At 32.0% G+C, this 20,350-nt stretch overlaps 1 protein-coding gene across 3 annotated transcripts in view; it reads left to right on the forward strand.

Moving 5' to 3' along the window:
- cd109 (CD109 molecule) overlaps positions 1–18,729 on the forward strand; it is a 153,144-nt gene extending 134,415 nt beyond the window's left edge. For 2 of the 3 annotated variants that reach the window (XM_087298641.1, XM_087298643.1), the window contains exons 31-33: positions 7,809–7,965; positions 12,743–12,845; positions 17,974–18,729. In XM_087298641.1, coding sequence (XP_087154767.1) covers positions 7,809–7,965; positions 12,743–12,845; positions 17,974–18,170 — 457 coding nt within the window. In that variant the 3' untranslated portion in view covers positions 18,171–18,729. Of the gene's footprint in view, positions 1–7,808; positions 7,966–12,742; positions 13,012–17,973 lie in introns of those variants that run through there. The other variant, XM_087298645.1, reaches the window with a different exon arrangement.
- The last annotated feature ends 1,621 nt before the right edge of the window (positions 18,730–20,350 follow it).

A 20,350-nucleotide genomic window follows, 5' to 3' on the forward strand; every position in this document is an offset into this window, starting at 1 on the left:
AGACTGATGCTTTGCAAGTGTTGCAAACGGCAATATAGTCAATAATAATACTCAATGATAGTCAATTTTACTCCTTTAGTACTTCTTAAAAAATAGCGAGTTAACACCTATGCAACATGATTTGAATTTTGCAGACATTTTATTAATCATTGACTGTAGTTAAAATTTGTCAAGTGAGCTTCTGAAATACTAACGAATAAGCTGTAAGGGGTATTAAAATTTCTTATTGATTCTGAGGTGAGGTGAGATTGCAACCACTCCCCTTCTTTATCTATTATCACAACATGTTGTTTAATCAAAATTCTAGATAAATTTCAAGGGAAAGCTCAACAGTGGTGAAGACAGGAAACGCCTCAAGGGCTCTTTGAATTAGATCATAGCCAAGAGCAAAACCTCAATAAACAAACATCTTTTGAGAATCAGATGCGTGTCTTTTAAAAGTTTGTGACCCTTTTTTGTGAATGTTAGTTGGAAACAATGGATTTGAAGAGCAGAGCTTATTCATGTGACTTGTTCTCACGGGCTATCTCACGCCAATTTTTAACTTTTTGATTTATTGGCTACTACATGTCTGTACGATTTGCTCATCCCCGGTGACAGTTGGGTGTAGGGGTGAGGTTTAAATATTTTCTCATGACTAAACTTGCATGGATTCGTATGAGTTAGCCACTAAACTATCAAAATGTAGTATAGTTACTGTTACAGCTTTGATAACTCAAGCAGTATAAAAAGTATTGAGCTAGAAAAGATTATAATCGTGTTTAAGGTTTACCACAGTTTGGAAAAATCAAAGTTTTAAAACTGTCAAAATTTTCTACTGTACTGTTCCTAAGGTATGTGTAAGATTTTTTTATTGACAATTTTTTTTTTTTTTGTAAATAAAAGCAGAAAATATCTTCAAGATGCCCTTTTAAATTGTAAAGAATTCAGCGTTTTTGAAACTAATGAAGAAAGCAGTAGTCAATAATTTATTTTCAGTATTTAGCCTGACATGTTTACTTTTTTCAAAATATTTTAAATGTTTCATAAATTAAAATATATTGTGTACAAAGGGAAAAAAGGTTTTGTTTTTTACCCAGACATTTTAAAAGAATATATTTTAGAACAGTAAATACTGTGATTCCAAGAAACCATGATATTTATATCCAAGGTTATCATACCAACAGAATCTTATACCTGCCCATGCCTAGCTAGAAATAACCTTTACAATAAAGCATTTTAAAAGTTCTCTTCTGCAAAAGAAATCACAAAATCCAGCCCTGTGAATGGCTTGTAACATGAATCAATGTACACCGTAAAATAGTTGTAGAAATTAGGAAACTATCAAGATATGAATATGGATATTAATATATCCAGAGTTAGAAATATATTGATGTCTCTCATGTGTATGAATATTTTTCATTAATTCTAGGGCTGCATGATTTATCAAAAAAAGATCACGATCTTGATTCTACACACCATCTTAATTCAGCTTTTCTACGATTAAGCCAATTATATTTTTAAGGTCAGGAGAGAAGCTTAAAGGCAGTCGCACAAGTCTTAACAGCAACACGGACACCTTCAAATGGCATCAAAAGTGTCACATACTGTTAGGGTGATACAAAAAATAAAGGACATATACTCCAGCGGGGGCCATATCCCTTGGGGGCCTAAACCACTGTGGTCACAGGCCCAATAGCATGCCAGTGGTGGTAAATCGTAACTTAAAATATGTTTTCAGGAAAGTATGAACACTGGGACATTAAAATAATCTGTCTTTTATTGATATCTGTGTAAACAGATGCAGTCAGTCTTTCTCTTTTACAACTCTGCAGCACTGCTATAGCTGATGTTATGTTTAATAGTGTGGTACACCTGCAGTAACTCACCTGCTGTAACCTGGCGAGGAGAAAATACTAATGAACCTAATTTAAACGGGTGGTATTGATAACAGATTTTGACTAAAATATTTGTCATTATTTGTAGCAACAGCTATCCAAACATGGAAACAGCACATAGGCCTACATAAACTATATACAAACAATAGCTACACTGTAAGAAATCATATGATTAATTATTCCTGACCGCATATGTTTTAGGTCATTTTAACTAACTGAACTAAGGTAATCATGTTTTATCAAGCTGTTTTAAGTCAGTTTAAGTTATATAAGTTCAATGAACTCATGATTAATTTGATTCAGCTTAAAAAAATTAAGGCAACCAGGATTTTTTTTTACTGTGCATTAAAGTTTTCATATAGCCTATTTCTAATTTTAAAAAATGGAAAGTTGTAATTTACTAGTATATTTTCTTTACATGGAAATTATGTTGTTTATTAATGTATTAAATAAAATGTTTCAAGTGTTAATTTAATGCTTATGTGCCTGACTTAACCTTAACAAACAAATCATAATTTACACTGAAATATGATCCACTTATATTGTATTTACAGAATTTTTACAAATTACAATTTGTGACAGAGTGTGTAAGAAAAAGGCCGAATCTAATTCTGAGATAAAGTTTGACTGTAGCCATTCATTTCCCTGTGATTTCAGATGTTGACATTGTTTTATTCCGTTAACATTAAATACATTATCAAATACATATTTTTGTTATTTTCACAGACTGTTCTTTATTTCATGTAGAAAACAGTAAATTACTGTAAAAAAAAAAAAAAAGGACTCCAGGTATATATTCGCAGACTGGGCCACATTTTTTAACATTATTAAGCAATTAACCTAAATAATGTTGATAATGATTACACTGTCATTACCATTTCTGCATAAAGTGTTGTGCATAAAAATATATGTTTTACAGTCTCAGTATAACTACTCTAACTTCTATAATGTTGATTATATTGCAAAAATAAATCTGATAATAACAAATGTCTGATTTTTCTAGTGAAAACAAATGGTCTAATAATGCTGTCCTTGTCCATGATTTTGAAATTATGAATAGTTGTATTCAGACGTCATAATTTTACTGTGAATTAACAAACGTACATTCAAGTCCACCATAATGACTGTACAAAGTTTAGCATTTTAAGCAATAGTAGACCTACACGTAGGCCTAAAATTATTATTATTGTTGTTTAACCATATTGTCACTTTAGAATTAAGGTTCTATCTGACATTTTTGTAAAAATTGAGTTATTGACATTCTTATTAAATGAAAACTTATTGTTTACATTTAAAGACTTTTTAAAAGCAAAAAAAAAAAAAAAATGTAACACATACTTTGCTATATGGATTGCAAAAACTTTGTAGCACAATATCTCAAAATCATTCAGAACGCAGACAGAACCTTATAATTCCAAGGTGACGATATGTTTGAGAATTAACAATATTAATAGCTTACTCATATTTGTAACGACTGGGGTGAAGTGACAGATACAACTGGAGGTAAGATCCAATATGCAGGTTTATTCAGTGTCAGGCAAGCAGTGGTCAAATCAGGTACAAATAGGTATGTGCAGGCAAATCCAGAATCGTAGTCAATATACAAGCAATAGGTCATAAGGCAGGCGGCTAAACAGGATAACAAGGAATACCAGGCTAGGGTATACACAATGAGAAACAAACAGGGAGAAACGTGTTGTAATGTCACTGGTACAGCAAACAAGACTCTGCAAACTGGAAGAGTGAATGTGTGGCTTAAGTATAGTATGATATCAATCTGTGAAAAGGTTCAGCTGGTGATTGTAATCAGCATAGATAAATGAACAGGCGTGCATGTTTGGAAGAAGCGCATGTATGAAAATGTAGTCCTGGGATATGTGGAAGTGTAGGTCAAGTATAGTGGAAACCAGCGATCTCCGGAGAATGATTGCTGGTTATCATAAAAATATTAACCTTTATTTTACATCTAAAGAATCTAGGTGGCACTAGGTGTTACAATAGAATTAGTAAACTATTAATTTAATCTCATCCAGAAGCCTAAATCAGCAACAGTTTGATAGCTTTCTCAGAGAGAAAGACCCTGTCTATGCCCTGCCAAACCACTCTGAGGTATTTTCACAAGGAAATGTAACTATTTTACATTTTGCCAGTTTAGTGGCTAATTCATTCGAGTTAAGTCATATGAAAATGTCAAACAAATTAGCCACTAAATCAATAAGTTATGAATTGCCATGGGATTGCGTGACAGTGTAAGATAGTTAGGTCGAGGTGCTGTGCTGAGGTATTTCTTTAATTTGCGAGAAGAAACTAAACCGTTCATGGAAGAAAATGGCAAACTAGTGTTAGAATTTCATTCTGCAGAATGGATGCAGGACCTTGCATTTATAGTGATTTCATTCTGCAGAATGGATGCAGGACCTTGCATTTATAGTGATTTCATTCTGCAGAATGGATGCAGGACCTTGCATTTATGGTGATTTCATTCTGCAGAATGGATGCAGGACCTTGCATTTATGGTGATTTCATTCTGCAGAATGGATGCAGGACCTTGCATTTATAGTGATTTCATTCTGCAGAATGGATGCAGGACCTTGCATTTATGGTGATTTCATTCTGCAGAATGGATGCAGGACCTTGCATTTATGGTGGATGTTAAAGAGCACCTGAAAAACTTGAACAAACATCTATAATGGTGCAACAAAGTTGTTCCACAGATTTATGGCAGCATACATTCTTTTAAGTTGAAGCTGTAATTGCGGGACACACAACTCTTCTGTGGTGAGGCAGCTCACTTCCCCTTATCTTAAAAACAATGCTGAAGTCTGTTATTCTGCTTTGAAAATGTGTTACGTGCTGGAACGGCTGCCTTTGTTTTGGTTCTTTTTATTCACCCACTGTCACTTTAGCCAATTATATTTCAGCACTCCAGGTTGCCTTTGTGGAAAACAGTGCATTTCATTCATTCAGACATGTTCCACATGAGGTTAATAATTAGCAAATAATGTAAATATTACAAATGTAAGCATCAGATGAGCAGGCTACACTGATTTGCAGTGATAAGCAATTTGGCTCTATGCACCAGACGAAACACAACAGAAATGTAAATGCAGCCATTCAGAAGCACAGAATAGCGCATTCACTGCACTCCAACAAAATGGTAAGGTTTATAATCTAATGAATAGATATTAAAACTCTTTAACATTATTAAATGTAGATGCTGAATCACTGATATGTGTTGGCTTGTTCAATTTCAAATGGTTTATTGTATTTTCAAGATATGAGGTGAACTATCTGCTGCTGCTTTCAGTAGTATTGCAATAAATGTCATGTAAAATGGCATTCAAACTAGATGTCTGGACGAGGGTTGGGTACCGAAACCCGGTGCCATTTTAGCACCGGTACCTTGGTAACCGGTATGTACCGGTATTAAATCAGCGTATGAATTTCGGTGCCTAATTTCGATGCTGCGGCAAGAACGAAAGAAGCATCAGAGGGGTGCATGAAAAAAGGCACACATAGGCGTTGTGTCACAGCATCACTAAACATTTAATTCTGAACAACTTTGAGGAAAACGGACAGCGATATCAAGGGTTTGTTATTGTTGCTAGGGAACAGACGCACACAACGCGTGCAGTACAGCCTGGTTTTCGGTGAGCGAGAGCGACACTCTTTAGATCTACACTCTTGATCACGTTCATCCAGTTTGCTTAAACTAAGCATTCCAAAGAGTATTTTACATGCAAGAATTCTTACACAGCAATTGTCTTTACAAAAGTTGCGTGTAAGGGGGAAACATGTCAAATGTAATGACAGAGCCTCTCTCGCATGCTTTAGGTGTCACGAGCAATCGCTCCCTCTGCTTCAGTTCCCCACATTCATCAGAAGTTGACGTCCAAATTGACACAGGTAATAAAAAGATTACACTTCAGTCATGTTCATGCTGTTAAACACTATCAAAATGTCCACTGTTGATGATATTAGACTTCTGTTTTCAATAGTGATTTTAACACTGTTAATATAGGAAGTCCTCGGCTATGCAGAGACCATTATTGATCAGAAATCTAGTGTACATAGGTTAACGTTAGGAAATGCAGTCTTGAATTTACAAGCAGTCGGCAAGTAGCAAAGAACAGATGTAAGACATTGATCAAATGTTGTTTTCAGTCACACATATGTAAGTCATATTCAACTCGTTTAGTTTTGCCTTCATTCATTTTTGATTTCTGTTTTCAACACAGGATTTATTTACAACACTTTTTTTAAACATAATAGTTTAACTAACTCATTTCTAATATCTACTGTTTTCTCTTCCCCATGCTGACAGTCAGTGCAGAATATTTTACTAGTTATTTTGCAAGACAGATGTATTCAAACAAAGTCCCTTTAAGTATTTTATAGTCTTTTATTCAGATTAAATTTTATTTTAGACATAATCAGTTAACTATGAAAGTTGAAATAATTAGTCAAATTATTTTGTAACTGATTTATTGTGTAAATCAAAAATATACAGTAAATATTTCTTAAGGACCTTAGGACCTGACCTTAATTTTATTTAAATTAAAAACTGCTTTATTTCAAGAAATAAACAATAAGAAATAGGACTCATTATGACTCCAGAATAATTATTTTTTAGGAAACACTGTAAACATTTTCAGAAACATTATTGTAAATGAATGGGAGGGCAAAATAAATTGACTTCAACTGTTGGCCTGTTAAAGTTTACAGGTGCAGCAATGTGCCTTGATGTACTTAAATTAGAAATGTGTTCTCCTACACCAGTATAACGTTACTTGTCAAATAAACGAACAAGGAAGATTATTTTGAGTTTAAGTTATTTAATTACCTTGTTTATGAAGACTGCAAAGTGATGCATGAAAACAAATGACTTTGAATAATGTTTTATGTATTTTGTTATATATATATATATATATATATATATATATATATATATATATATATATATATATATATATATATATGTTAAAATGTGCTCCTAAAAGTACGTGGCCCCTGCCCGCCCCCCACAGGATAAGCTAATGTAATTTCATAATGCAAATCTTAAATTCATGCTAACCAACAAATGATTGTGTATGTGATGTAAATGTATTAATGTAATAAAATATGAATTGATGTTTACTTTAAACTGTAATTAAATTGTTCTATTAAAATGCTTTTTAAAAATATTTTGTCAAATAAAATATTTTTGAAGAGGTATCCACCATCATTTTGTGGCTAAAAAGAATCGTTTCAGGCACCATTTTGGCACAGTATTGTTTTAAAAGTATGGATTTAGCACCGGTATTGAAAAAAACCCAAACAATACCCAACCCTAGTCTGGACCCGACCAGATTTCTTGCAGCGCGGGAATAAATTTAAAGCGGTCTGTAACTCTAGCGCTAATGATATAGAGTTCTAACTGGATAGCTGTCTGGACTCTGTAGCATCTAGCTGGGTATATTTAATCGTTATACATATTACATTCTTCCTTGGCCCAAGATGAACCTGCTATACGTACAGAAATAAAGCTGATACTATATACTACATATGAAACACAATCGGTAGTTGGCAAATATATTGAGTGGATTTGTATGTAAATCTGACTTTGAATGAGTCAGTAATGGACCTTTAGAATAAAAAAATGATGAACAGATACTTATTTTTAAAATACTGATTTATTATGATTTGTCATTATTTTCAGAAATCTGTCAAAACTTGGTAAAATTAAAAACGGAAGCCTATATGCATCATTTGCTACACTTTCTCAATAGACTCACATTATAAAAATTTATCCAAACATGCAATTGCTCAGCATTATAAATAAAACGTGTTATTATTATTATTAGTATTATTATTATTATCATTATTATTATTATTACTATTATTAATAATATTGAAGTGTGTTTAAAGCATGATCTTTGTTGTTTGTTTCAGGCTGAGGGGAGGTCAGGGTCTGAATCAGACAGGGATGGCCATATTGGACGTTGGTTTACTGACAGGCTTCAGTTTGGCTCAAGATGGCGTTCAGATTGACGATACAGTCAGAAGAGTAGAGACGCCATCAGGACGAGTTATACTTTACTTAGACAAGGTGAGATCCTCTTAAACACTGTCTTCAGAAATTCAGTATTTTAGTGCACTGCCAATAATTATTTTCAGAATCTGTATTTTTGTCTGGTCTTCTATTGCATTAACAATTAATATTTTCTGTCACATTTTGTTTTTACACCGTTTTGAATTTAAAGGGGGCCTATTATGCCAAAATCACTTTTATAAGGGTTTAAACACAGTTGTGTGGAAATGGTGTGTGAATATAATTAGCTTCTAATTGTAAAAATGAATTAATTCTATTCTTTATAATTACACTTGATAAAAAACAGTCTGCAGAAACACTTTAATTAACATTCTCCTACAGTACTGTACGTGTCATCAGAGGAAGAAAAGCCCGCCCACTAGTGACGACCTCACTGTGGAATCCGCTTGTTAAGTGGTGATGTGTTTGTGACGTATGTAATACTGTTTCCGGGTCCAAGCCGCCATTCATTTGAGTGGAGAAATCATTCGTTTTTGATCACGTTTTATTCCTATCACACATTAAAGTTAATTTTATATAAAATCATAGTGTACACTACAATCTCTGGGCTTGCTGCATCACAAATATCAAAAATGTAACAATTTATAAAACATTAATCACTTTCTGGCCATCAGATATTAGGCATGGACATATATATTGCGATCGTGATTTTCGAAAGCCTTAAATCGCTTTGTAAACGTTTATTATTACCATTTCATGAGTCTCCCCATTCATTGAATAGAGCGCTTGGAGCCGGAAGCCGCTTCGCGTGACGTTACACTTAACAAGCGGATAGACATTTGTAGCTCCGCCTTCTGGCTGGGAGCACAATCTCATTTGAATTTAAAGCGGCAGTCACTGTGGTGTTTTTCAGTTGAAATAAAATTTTTACATGTTTTCCATGCTTTAACAATTAACCTAGAAAGTGTTAATTATTGTGAAACTGTCAGAAGTGTTGCAAACTGCTAAGTGCTGCAAATTGTATGCACAAAATAGAGAAGTGTCGCAAGGTTGCATAGAAAGGGCAGAGAGTTCTGAGAAAGGACAGGATGTATGAGCTGTGTGTGTGTTATAAGGAGACATTTGCCTTAAAAGGTTAAACCAAGTGAAGATGCACGGAAGACAAACAACTGTGGTATAAAAAGAATGTGTCTCTGAAAGAGAGTTCAGAGTTGAACCTCTCCTGCGCAGTGTATTGCTTTTGGTTTCTTTCCTGCTTGAGCAAATAAAACTTATAATTTTGACAGATTGACTCCGAACCCATTTTTGAACATGCACTGGACCCTTTGAAGTCCAACAAAATGGCACTATTAGGATCAAAGCCTATAATGGGCAGTTTCATAGAGTTATAAAAATGATCTGTGTGGTATTTTGAGGTGACACCAGAGAGTTATTTTATATCTTGTATTCCTTAACATATTAGGCAATGTTAAAAACTTAGAAGTAAACGGTATATATATATATATATATATATATATATATATATATATATATATATATATATATGTATATATATATATATATATATATATATATATATATATATATATATATTAGGGATGTGCGGAGCAGCCGGTATTTATATTTGTATTTGTTGAGGGGGGAAAAGTATTTGTATTTGTATTTGTATTCGAGTAAAATTCAAAATGGCGCAAAAATATATATTTTTTTCTATTACACTTCTAATTTACGTTATAGTGAAAGTATTGTTTAATTATACCCATTATATAAATTATAGACATGCAATATTGGTTGTTGTTTTTGAATGTGACAAGAAATGTCATTAAAAAGAAAATAACATAGAAGCCATTATCTCATCCATGGTTAAACCAACAACTAATAAAATACCATTGTGAATATTATGAACCCCACCACCACCGTTCTTGTTGAAGGACACTGAATAGACAGAATAAAAACAAATAATATTTCAAAAAACTGTTCTTCTTCTGAAAGAACTTCTTTCCAATGGACAGAATTCCAAAAACTAAAATTAACTAAATAAATCTAAATAAAACCCTGCCTGGGGGATCTGGCAGAACAAAAGTATTCTATATAATACTAAAAGATACAGCCCTGCTATTGTCATCTGCCTGCCACAAAACAGACACAATTTTTTTGTTTTGTTTTTATGTTTGAAACTGACTTGCTGGGGCAGAATGTGGCTGTGTTGATGGTTTGGTGCTTGTGGAGGATTTAGCAGAACATAGCTGTGCTGATTGAGGGGATTGATGCTTGTGGGGGGTTGCTTTTAGTGCATGTGATAATACATTACATAGAAGGCTGCGCAGTGGCACAGTGAGTACCACTGTCGCCTCGCAGCAAGAAGGTTGCTGGTTCGAGCCCCGACTGGGTTCTCCCCATGTTGGCGTGGGTTTCCTCCGGGTGCTCCGGTTTCCACCACAGTCTAAACACATGCAATACAGGTGAATTGGGTAAGCTAAATTGTCCCTATTGTATGTGTGTGAAAGAGAGTGTATGAATGTTTCCCAGTGCTGGGTAGCAGCTGGAAGGGCAGCCACTGCGTAAATCATATGCTGGATAAATTGGTGGTTCATTCCACTGTGGCAACCCCAGATTGATAAAGGAACTTAGCCGAAAAGAAATGAATGATTATGCATAGAAGATGTTGACAGATGTTTAATATCTCTGCCTCTGCCGATTTCACTTTTGCACACATTATACAGTATCAGTTTGTTTTATCTGCAGCTCCACTGACTGTAAAATTCTTCCACAAAGAACATGTTTTTTTTTTTTTTGACTGGTGGAGGACCAAGAAATGGCTCAGAAGCAGTCTTACTCTTTTTCTATTCGGGTGCCCAAATGTATTTGAGGAGTTAATAAAATCAAGTTAATAAAAATCAAGTAAATAATCAAGTTAATAAAAAGTGACGGGAAGCTATGCTAAGGTTAACTAGCCTATAGCATATATCTTGCTGTCTGCAAAAGACAGTAATGTAGACGAACCATATAACTCCCATAGGTGCATACTATTCGACACAACTGCAAAAGCATTGTTTTAACCTTTATAAACGAACGTTAACGTTACTCTGTCAACAGTCTATTGTCTAAATTACCGCGCTAACAGAGCTAACGTTGCATAAACAGAGCACCCGATTGCAAACTTCCCGATCCCGATCAAACTCCGCTACAAGTTTATAAACTGCATCTGGAACCCAATTAAGGTACAAAAATCTATTTAACAAAATAGTGATGCAGTAAAGTATTTTTTTCGCTCGGCCGAGCCTTCTCTGTCTGTATCTGTGGAGAGGATTGTGCCAGACAACTCCGCTCCGCCCTCCGACTGAGCGTCTCTCGTGCTCTCTCTCTCTCTCTCCCTCTCTCTCTCTCTCTCACGCGGGCATGCACTGTGGTCTCATGAGGAAACGCTGCTTTTTGATATAGTGTTTTTCTTGCTCCTGAATACAAATAATTTTTCAAGTATTTGTTCGAAATAAGTATTCGTAAAAACACGCTATTCGTGCCTTTCCGAATACCGTATTCGGGTTCGGGTCCACCCTTAATATATATATATATATATATATATATATATATATATATATATATATATATATATATATATATATATATATAAGTCAAACTCAATTCCTGGAGTGCCGCAGCTCTGCTGTTTAGTTGCAACCCTGCTTAAACACACTTACTGGTTTTAAAGAAGCCTGAAAGATTCAATTAGTTTGATCAGGTGTGTTTAATTAGGGTTGAAGCTAAACTGTGCAGATCTACTGCCCTTTAGAAATTCAGTTTGACATCCCTGCTGTATATATCGCTGGATCAAACCTCGGCTGGGTCAGTTGGCATTTCTGTGTGGAGTTTGCATGTTTTCCCTGTGTTTGCGTGAGTTTCCTCCGGGTGCTCCGGTTTCCCCCAAAGTCCGCTATAGTTCGCTATAGGTGAATTGGGTAGGCTAAATTGTCCATCGTGTATGTGTGTGAATGAGTGTGTATCTTCTCATCTTACGAGGCATCTTCCTCGTAAAACATATGTTGGATAAGTTGGCGGTTCATTCCGCTGCAGTGACCCCAGACTAATAAGGACTAAGCCGAAAAGAAAATTATATATATGGCAGTTCAGTGCACTGTGGAGACCAAGCCAAAGGAAAAAGAATGAGTATATATATATATATATATATATATATATATATATATATATATATATATATATATATATAATATATATTATTCATTCATTTTCTTGTCGGCTTAGTCCCTTTATTAATCCGGGGTTGCCACAGCGGAATGAACCGCCAACTTATCCAGCAATCCCGCAACCCAACTCTGGGAAACATTTACACACACTCACACACACACTCATACAATACGGACAATTTAGCTTACCCAATTCACCTGTACCGCATGTCTTTGGACTGTGAAGGAAATCGTTGCACCTGGAATAAACCCATCCGAAGGTAGGGAGAACATGCAAACTCCACACAGAAACGCCAACTGAGCCGAGGTTTGAAGGCGACAGCAATATATATATATATATATATATATATATATATATATATATATATATATATATATATATATATATATATATATAATAATTATATTTACTGATTAAATAATATTAGGAGTTTGTAATTACAATATTAATATATATTTTATAAATATTAACAGGAGCAACTTTTTAACTGTTATTGTATCGTTATTGTTGTTTGTGTGATCACAGGTAGTACCTTATTTTGTAGTATTACATAATTATTTATAAAAAATACAAAATACAAAAAAAAAAAAAACACACACACAATACAATCCAATCTTAACATTTTTTACAGGTGACCACAGTTGAACAGTGCATTGAAATATCCACTGTAATGGACTTTAAGGTGGCCGGTGTTCAGGATGCAGTGATCATGATCTACGACTACTATGAGCCACGTAAATATTTACTCCAAATTTTCTGATTCATAGACATTCACATGCTTTTCTGATGTACTCTATAATGCTGGAAAGGTAAGTAATTTAATAAAGTATGTAAAGTAAGTAAATAAGTAAAGTAATTTAGGTAAAGTATTTAAGTAATAAAGGAATTAAGTAAGTAAAATCTAATCTAATTTGACTTTTTATCAGTTGTTGATTATATGTTTTTTGTGGATGATTATTAATGAATGATTATGATTGTCAATTATATATTGGATACTTGGTACAAGCGTTCCCGTGAAAATAGCCAATGCTGCTAATTAATATTAAAACAAAGATAAAAAAAGAAATAAACCTAAGTGAAGTAAATAAAGTAAATTAAGCAAATAAAGATAAGTAAGGTCAGTTAAGTAGGTAAAGTAAGTAATTTAAGTAAGTAATGTAAGTAAAGCAAGTTGAGTAAAGTCTGTTAAGTAAGTTAATTAAGTAAAGTTAAGTAAAGCGATTAAGTAAAGTTAAGTAAAGAAGGTATGTAAAGTAAGTTAATTAAATAAAGTTAGTTAAGCAAAGTCAAGTGAAAAAGGAAGTTGAGTAAAGTTAGATAAACTAAGTTAAGTATGTAAAGTAAGTTAATTAAATAAAGTTAGTTAAGCAAAGTCAAGTGAAAAAGGAAGTTGAGTAAAGTTAGATAAACTAAGTTAAGTATGTAAAGTAAGTTAATTAAATAAAGTTAGATAAGCAAAGTCAAGTGAAAAAGGAAGTTGAGTAAAGTTAGATAACCTAAGCTAAGTATGTAAAGTAAGTTAATTAAATAAAGTTAGTTAAAGCAAAGTCAAGTGAAAAAGGAAGTTGAGTTAAGTTAGATAAACTAAGTTAAGTATGTAAAGTAAGTTAATTAAATAAAGTTAGTTAAGCAAAGTCAAGTGAAAAAGGAAGTTGAGTTAAGTTAGATAAACTAAGTTAAGTATGTAAAGTAAGTTATGTATGTAAAGTAAGTTAAGTAATAAGGTAAAGTAAGCTAAGAAAGTTAACTATGCTAAGTAATTAAGTTCAGTAAGTTATGTAAAGTAACTTAAGTAAGTGAAATAAATAAAGTAGGCAAGTAATTTTAGTAAGGTAAGTAAAGCAAGCATATAAGGCAAGATAAGTAATTTAAGTACGTAAAGTATGTAAAGTAAGTTAAGTAATTCAAGTAAGTAAAGTATGTAAAGTAAGTTAAGTAATCTAAGTAAGTATGTAAAGTAAGTTAAGTAATTCAAGTAAGTAAAGTATGTAAAGTAAGTTAAGTAATTCAAATAAGTAAAGTATGTAAAGTAAGTTAAGTAATTCAAGTAAGTAAAGTATGTAAAGTAAGTTAAGTAATTCAAGTAAGTAAAGTATGTAAAGTAAGTTAAGTAATTCAAGTAAGTAAAGTATGTAAAGTAAGTTAAGTAAATCAAGTAAGTATGTAAAGTAAGTTAAGCAATTTAAGTTAGTAAAGTATGTAAAGTAATCAAAGTACACTCAAAAATATTTGTTTTTTGCTCGTTCAAACTACTTATTTAAAATGAGCTGAAACAACACAGTTCTTGTGATTTTATTGGGACAAATTAATTTTTTTTATGTCTAATCCACATAAATTTGGTAAAAGTGTTAAGTTAACTTAATCAATTTGTGTTGGGACAGCATGAATGAGTTGTGTGGAACCTTGCAGTTTTTACAGTGTATGTGAAGTAAGTAAAGTAAGTGAAGTAAATAAAGTTAAGTATTACAAAGTATGTAAAGTAAGTTAATTAAGTAGAATAAAATAAAGAAAGTAATGTATGTAAAGTAATTAAGTTCAGTAAGGCAAGTTATTTAAAGTAGCTTAAGTAAGTAAAATACATTAAGTGAGGTAAGTAATTTAAGGAAAGTAATTTAAGTATTTTAAGGTTTGTCAAGCAAGTATACAGCAAGAAACTAATTTAATTAATTTAAGTAAAGTATGTAAAGTAAGTGAAGTAAATAAAGTGAGTTAAGTAGGTAAAGTACACTGTAAAATTCCACACAATTCATTCATGCTGTCCCAACACAAATTGATTAAGTTAACTTAAACCTTTTAACAAATTTATGTGGATTGAACATAAAAATGATAATGATAAATGATAAATGACATCTCAAGAACTATGTTGTTTCACCTCTTTTTTAATAAGTAGTTTGAACTAGTAAAAAAACATTTTTGAGTGCAAGTTAAGTTATTTAAATAAATAATATAAGTTAAGTAGGTAAAGCTAGTTAAGCAAAGTATGTAATTTACTATTAACTTTACTTAATTAAGTAAATTAAGTAAAGTAAGTTAATTAAGTAAAGTTAAGTAAAGGTAATTAAAAAGTAAGTATCTTTAAGTAAGTAAAGTTAGATCAAGTAAGTAATTAAGTAAAGTTATGTAAAGTAAGTTAATTAATTAAAGTTAAACAAATGTAAGTAAGTTAAGTAAAGTGAAGTAAATAAAGTAAGTACCTTTAAGTCATTAAGTTTAGTTAGTAAAGTAAGTGAAGTTAAGTATGGAAACTGTAGTGGCAATTTTCTTCAAGGAGGCTCTCTCAGTGGTTAAGAAGACAAATTCTTACCCAAAGTGTCTTTTAAAGTTTTATTTTTTGCAAAGATGGTCACATGATCATACATCAACAACAGTTTCTGCAGAGAGTAAGATGCAGAACCAGAGTGTGTTCTCTTTTTATCTAGTTTGTAATACCCACAAGGTCATCAGTGACATACAGGGTGAATCACAGTTACATCAGCGCTCAACTTCATTTTTGACCATCTACATTTCAGCCTTGCATCCCATCCGAACACATAGTTTGTTAAATCACCATGTACATATCTAGGACTTGTCTGGTAATAAACAGATGTCAAAGTGGTCACACTTGATCTAACCTAAACAGTGCATTCATAGAAGAATAAAAAAACAGACCTTTATAACTAGGACAAATGAGTATATAAAATGAATATAAGATGAATAAAATGAATTTCGACCACAAAAGCTTATTAAGTGAAGTGAAGGTAAGTAAGTTGAGTAAAGTAAGTTAAGGAAAGTATGTAACGTAATTTAGTTATGTAAAGTAAGTTAGGTAAAGTATGTATAGTAATTTAGTTATGTAAAGTAAGTTAAGTAAAGTATGTAACGTAATTAGGTAATGTAAAGTAAGTTAAGTAAAATACTGTAACATAATTAAGTTATGTAAAGCAAGTTAAGTAAAGTTTGTAAGGTAATTGAGTTATGTAAAGTAAGTAATTAAAGTATGTAATGTAATTAGGTTTTGTAAAGTAAGTTAGGTAAAATATGTAACGTAATTAAGTTATGTAAAGTAAGTTAAGTAAAGTATGTAGCGTAATTAAGTTATGTAAAGTAAGTTAGGTATGTGACGTAATTAAGTCATGTAAAGTAAGTTAAGTAAATTATGTAACGTAAATAAGTAATGTAAAGTAAGTTAAGTATGTAAAGTGATTAAGTTATGTAAAGAAAGTTAAGTAAAGTATGTAATGTAAAGTATGTTAAGTAAAATATGTAAGGTAATTAAGTTTTGTAAAGTAAGTTAAGTAAAATATGTTACGTAATTAAGTTATGTAAAGTAAGTTAAGTAAAGTATGTAACGTAATTAAGTTATGTAAAGTAAGTTAAGTATGTAACGTAATTAAGTTAAGTAAATTAAGTTAACTATGTAACGTAATTAAGTTTTGTAAAGTAAGTTAAGTAAAGTATGTAACGTAATTAAGTTATGTAAAGAAAGTTAAGTAAAGTATGTGATGTAATTAAGTTTTATGAAGTAAGTTAATTAAAATATGTAAGGTAATTAAGTTTTGTAAAGTAAGTTAAGTAAAATACGTAACGTAATTAAGTTACGTAAAGAAAGTTAAGTTAAGTATGTTACACAATTAAGTTTTGTAAATTAAGTTAAGTAAAATATGTTACGTAATTAAGTTATGTAAAGTAAGTTAAGTAAAGTATGTAGCATAATTAAGTTATGTAAAGTAAGTTAGGTATGTAACGTAATTAAGTCATGTAAAGTAAGTTAAGTAAATTATGTAACGTAAATAAGTTATGTAAAGTAAGTTAAGTATGTAAAGTGATTAAGTTATGTAAAGAAAGTTAAGTAAAGTATGTAATGTAATTAAGTTTTATAAAGTATGTTAAGTAAAATTTGTAAGGTAATTAAGTTTTGTAAAGTAAGTTAAGTAAAATATGTTACGTAATTAAGTTATGTAAAGTAATTTTAGTAAAGTATGTAATGTAATTAAATTATGTAAAGTAAGTTAAGTATGTAACGTAATTAAGTTATGTAAATTAAGTTAATTATGTAATGTAATTAAGTTTTGTAAAGTAAGTTAAGTAAAGTATGTAACGTAATTAAGTTATGTAAAGAAAGTTAAGTAAAGGATGTGATGTAATTAAGTTTTATGAAGTAAGTTAAGTAAAATATGTAAGGTAATTAAGTTTTGTAAAGTAAGTTAAGTAAAATACGTAATGTAATTAAGTTATGTAAAGTAAGTTAAGTAAAGTATGTAACGTAATGAAGTTACGTAAAGAAAGTTAAGTATGTTACACAATTAAGTTTTGTAAATTAAGTTAAGTAAAATATTTTACGTAAATAAGTTATGTAAAGTAAGTCAAGTAAAGTATGTAATGTAATTAAGTTACGTAAAATGAGTTAAGTATGTAATGTAATTAAATTATGTAAAGTAAGTTAAATATGTAACGTAATTAAGATATGTAAGGTAAGTTAAGTACGTAACGTAATTAAGTTATGTAAAGTTAGTTAAGTAAAATATGTTACGTAATTAAGTTATGTAAAGTAAGTTAAGTAAAGTATGTAACGTAATTAAGTTACGTAAAGTAAGTTAAGTATGTAATGTAATTAAGTTATGTAAAGTAAGTTAATTATGTAATGTAATTAAGTTTTGTAAAGTAAGTAAAGTATGTAACGTAATTAAGTTATGTAAAGTTAGTTAAGTATGTAACGTAATTAAGTAATGTAAAGTTTGTTAAATTAAGTAAAGTAAGTAATTAAGTAAGTAAAGTCATAGTCATTGTTCAAAAATAAATGCATTTCAGTTGTTCATTTGTTTTGTGAAATGACCGTCACTGCAGGTATTTCAGTGTTGTTGTTTATTGTGTTGTGATCTGCAGGCAGGACGGTGCGCTCCTACACGTCTGAGAGGAGACGGGACATGTCTGTGTGCTCGTTCTGTGGCTCAGACTGTTCTCTGTGTGGGACTCAAGGGGTCAGACTCAGGACTGATGGGACGCCGTCCATCAACAATCATCCACTTCTAGCTCTGAGTTTGACTATAGCGCTCATCCTCCTCCTACACATCTACAACTAATCACTGTTTCACTAAACCACTACTAATGTAATCAATAACATTATAAAGCAAGCAGAACTGTGTATAAACACTTATTTCTAAACAATAGATGCTGTAAATGTGAAGGATCCTCTGTAAATGATGGTAAATTTGCTAATTTAATTCAGTGCAGCTGTGATTGATTTTAATAAGAGTTTAGAGAAAGTTATTTTATTAATGACTTTAATTTAAAAAATAAAAACATTAATTGATAATTCATTAAATTAATTCATTTACATATATGTTTAAATAAATCATGATTTTTAGATTTTATTTAATACATTAATTTTTATGCATTAATTAATATGCAATTTATTTTAAAAATGCAATAATGTGCTATTTTAATGCAGTTTTTATTTTTATAATGATTGACATTGTAATTCATGGTCAGTCGCACTACTGAAATATAACTGTAAATGTTAACGCTGATTCTTAAAATGTGATTCTTACATTCCATATCCTTATTTTTCTCATTATCAACTGTAATAAATGTTATTAACGTTTGATAATAATTATGAATAAACCCTTTTTTTTTAGATTATTCTAATGCACCTTTATTGTTTACTTTAATCAGCACTGGTGGGAGGCGTGCGTTGTCCCACCAGCAGTTGTCCCACCTTAGCGTCCCACCAGGGCTGATATACAGCCATATTGCACTGCTACTCGTGTGATATTGCGTTTATACAACAGTTCAACATCACAATCCTGTATATAAATAAGAAAATCAAACACGGAGAGTCTAAAACCCTTTTTTATTAGGAATTACTTTCTTCCGCCTTTCATTCAGATCTGCAGCTGACGTCAGAACAGCAGAAGCCGTTACTAATTCACCAGCGTCACTTTACAGCTAGTGCTTGAATGACTCTAAAGGAACGCAAAACTGCTGATTTTGCTTACACTTTAAGATAATGATGCTGAACGCGACATGAAATGCCATCCATCTACAGAGATATCTTCTTACAGTGTTACAGTCCACAGAATTTCTCTGTTGCTATGGGGTTTCACAATAATTAACCCCGAAAATAACAACGAATCCACTAACGTTACCAGACTGCTGTTGTGTTTGCGATAAGGAAAAACGCTAAACACGTGCAGACTTCTGCCAACACAACACACATTCCTGATATGCGAGCAAATCGATATAAATACAGCACTACAACATACAAAAACAGAGATCATCTAACCTGCCAACATGTCCCTGAAAACCCAGGAGACCGGGGGGAAGGGGGTGTTCAGGGGTGTTCAGGGGTGAGGTTGAGAATAGAATGCAGCAGGTTTTGGGCGGCCGATTCGATCGGGTACTGTAACAAAGTTGGCAACCTGGGGGTGTTTAGTTTACAGACTGTACCATAGAGGTGGGTGGGTGAAATTACGGCAGTTTTTTTTTTTTAGAAAGAAATAAAAATGGGATGTTTGCAGGAGACAGGTCTGATATACGGGATACTCCCATGAAAAACGGAAGTGTTGTCAGGTGTGCTTACCAGTTTAATATTGATTCAATCTGCTATAGTTAGAAATCAGACTGTTATATCTACTAAGCGTAAGGGCTTATTATGCGGTTCTGTCGCCATCTTGTCGATAGAAAATGTCAACTGTCACCGACGAGCTGTCTCTCAGAAATTGTAAATATTTTAAAATAGGCACTATTCTTGCAAATAAACTGCATAGTTGCAATCTAAACAACTACATTCTCGACAAAAAAAAAACAAAAAACTCAAAAGTATATTTTGTTGTGTAACAGCAGTAATATTTGTCAAACTGTAGTGTCTGCTTGTTGCTGGCTGTATGTGGGCGGAATAACACACAAAGGGTATGTTTTAGCGCTTCTGGTAAAACTTGCTGCATTTAAGATCTGGTTTCTTTAAAATCAGTTAGATACAATAGTATCACACAGCACAATAAGCACTGCATTAAAATGCATAGTTCCATATCATGTCTTTAAAATATGAAAATTTATTTTACTCCAGAATTTTCAATAAAGTTTCATCGCTTGCCTGCTGCTTCTGATGGTGCTCGCATTTAAACAGAATTTCACCTCGTTTTATGCTTGGAAAACCAAAATGAATATTAAAGGGATTATTATCGATGCTTTAAAAGGAACTTTAGGAAATTGAAAATAATCACATTTATCTTTTAACAGTGGCTGAAAAACACATAATGGT

Source organism: Danio rerio, chromosome 20 (genome assembly GCF_052040795.2).
Source record: "Danio rerio strain M-AB ecotype USA chromosome 20, GRCz13ab, whole genome shotgun sequence".
In the NCBI taxonomy this organism is placed as follows: Eukaryota; Metazoa; Chordata; class Actinopteri; order Cypriniformes; family Danionidae; genus Danio; species Danio rerio.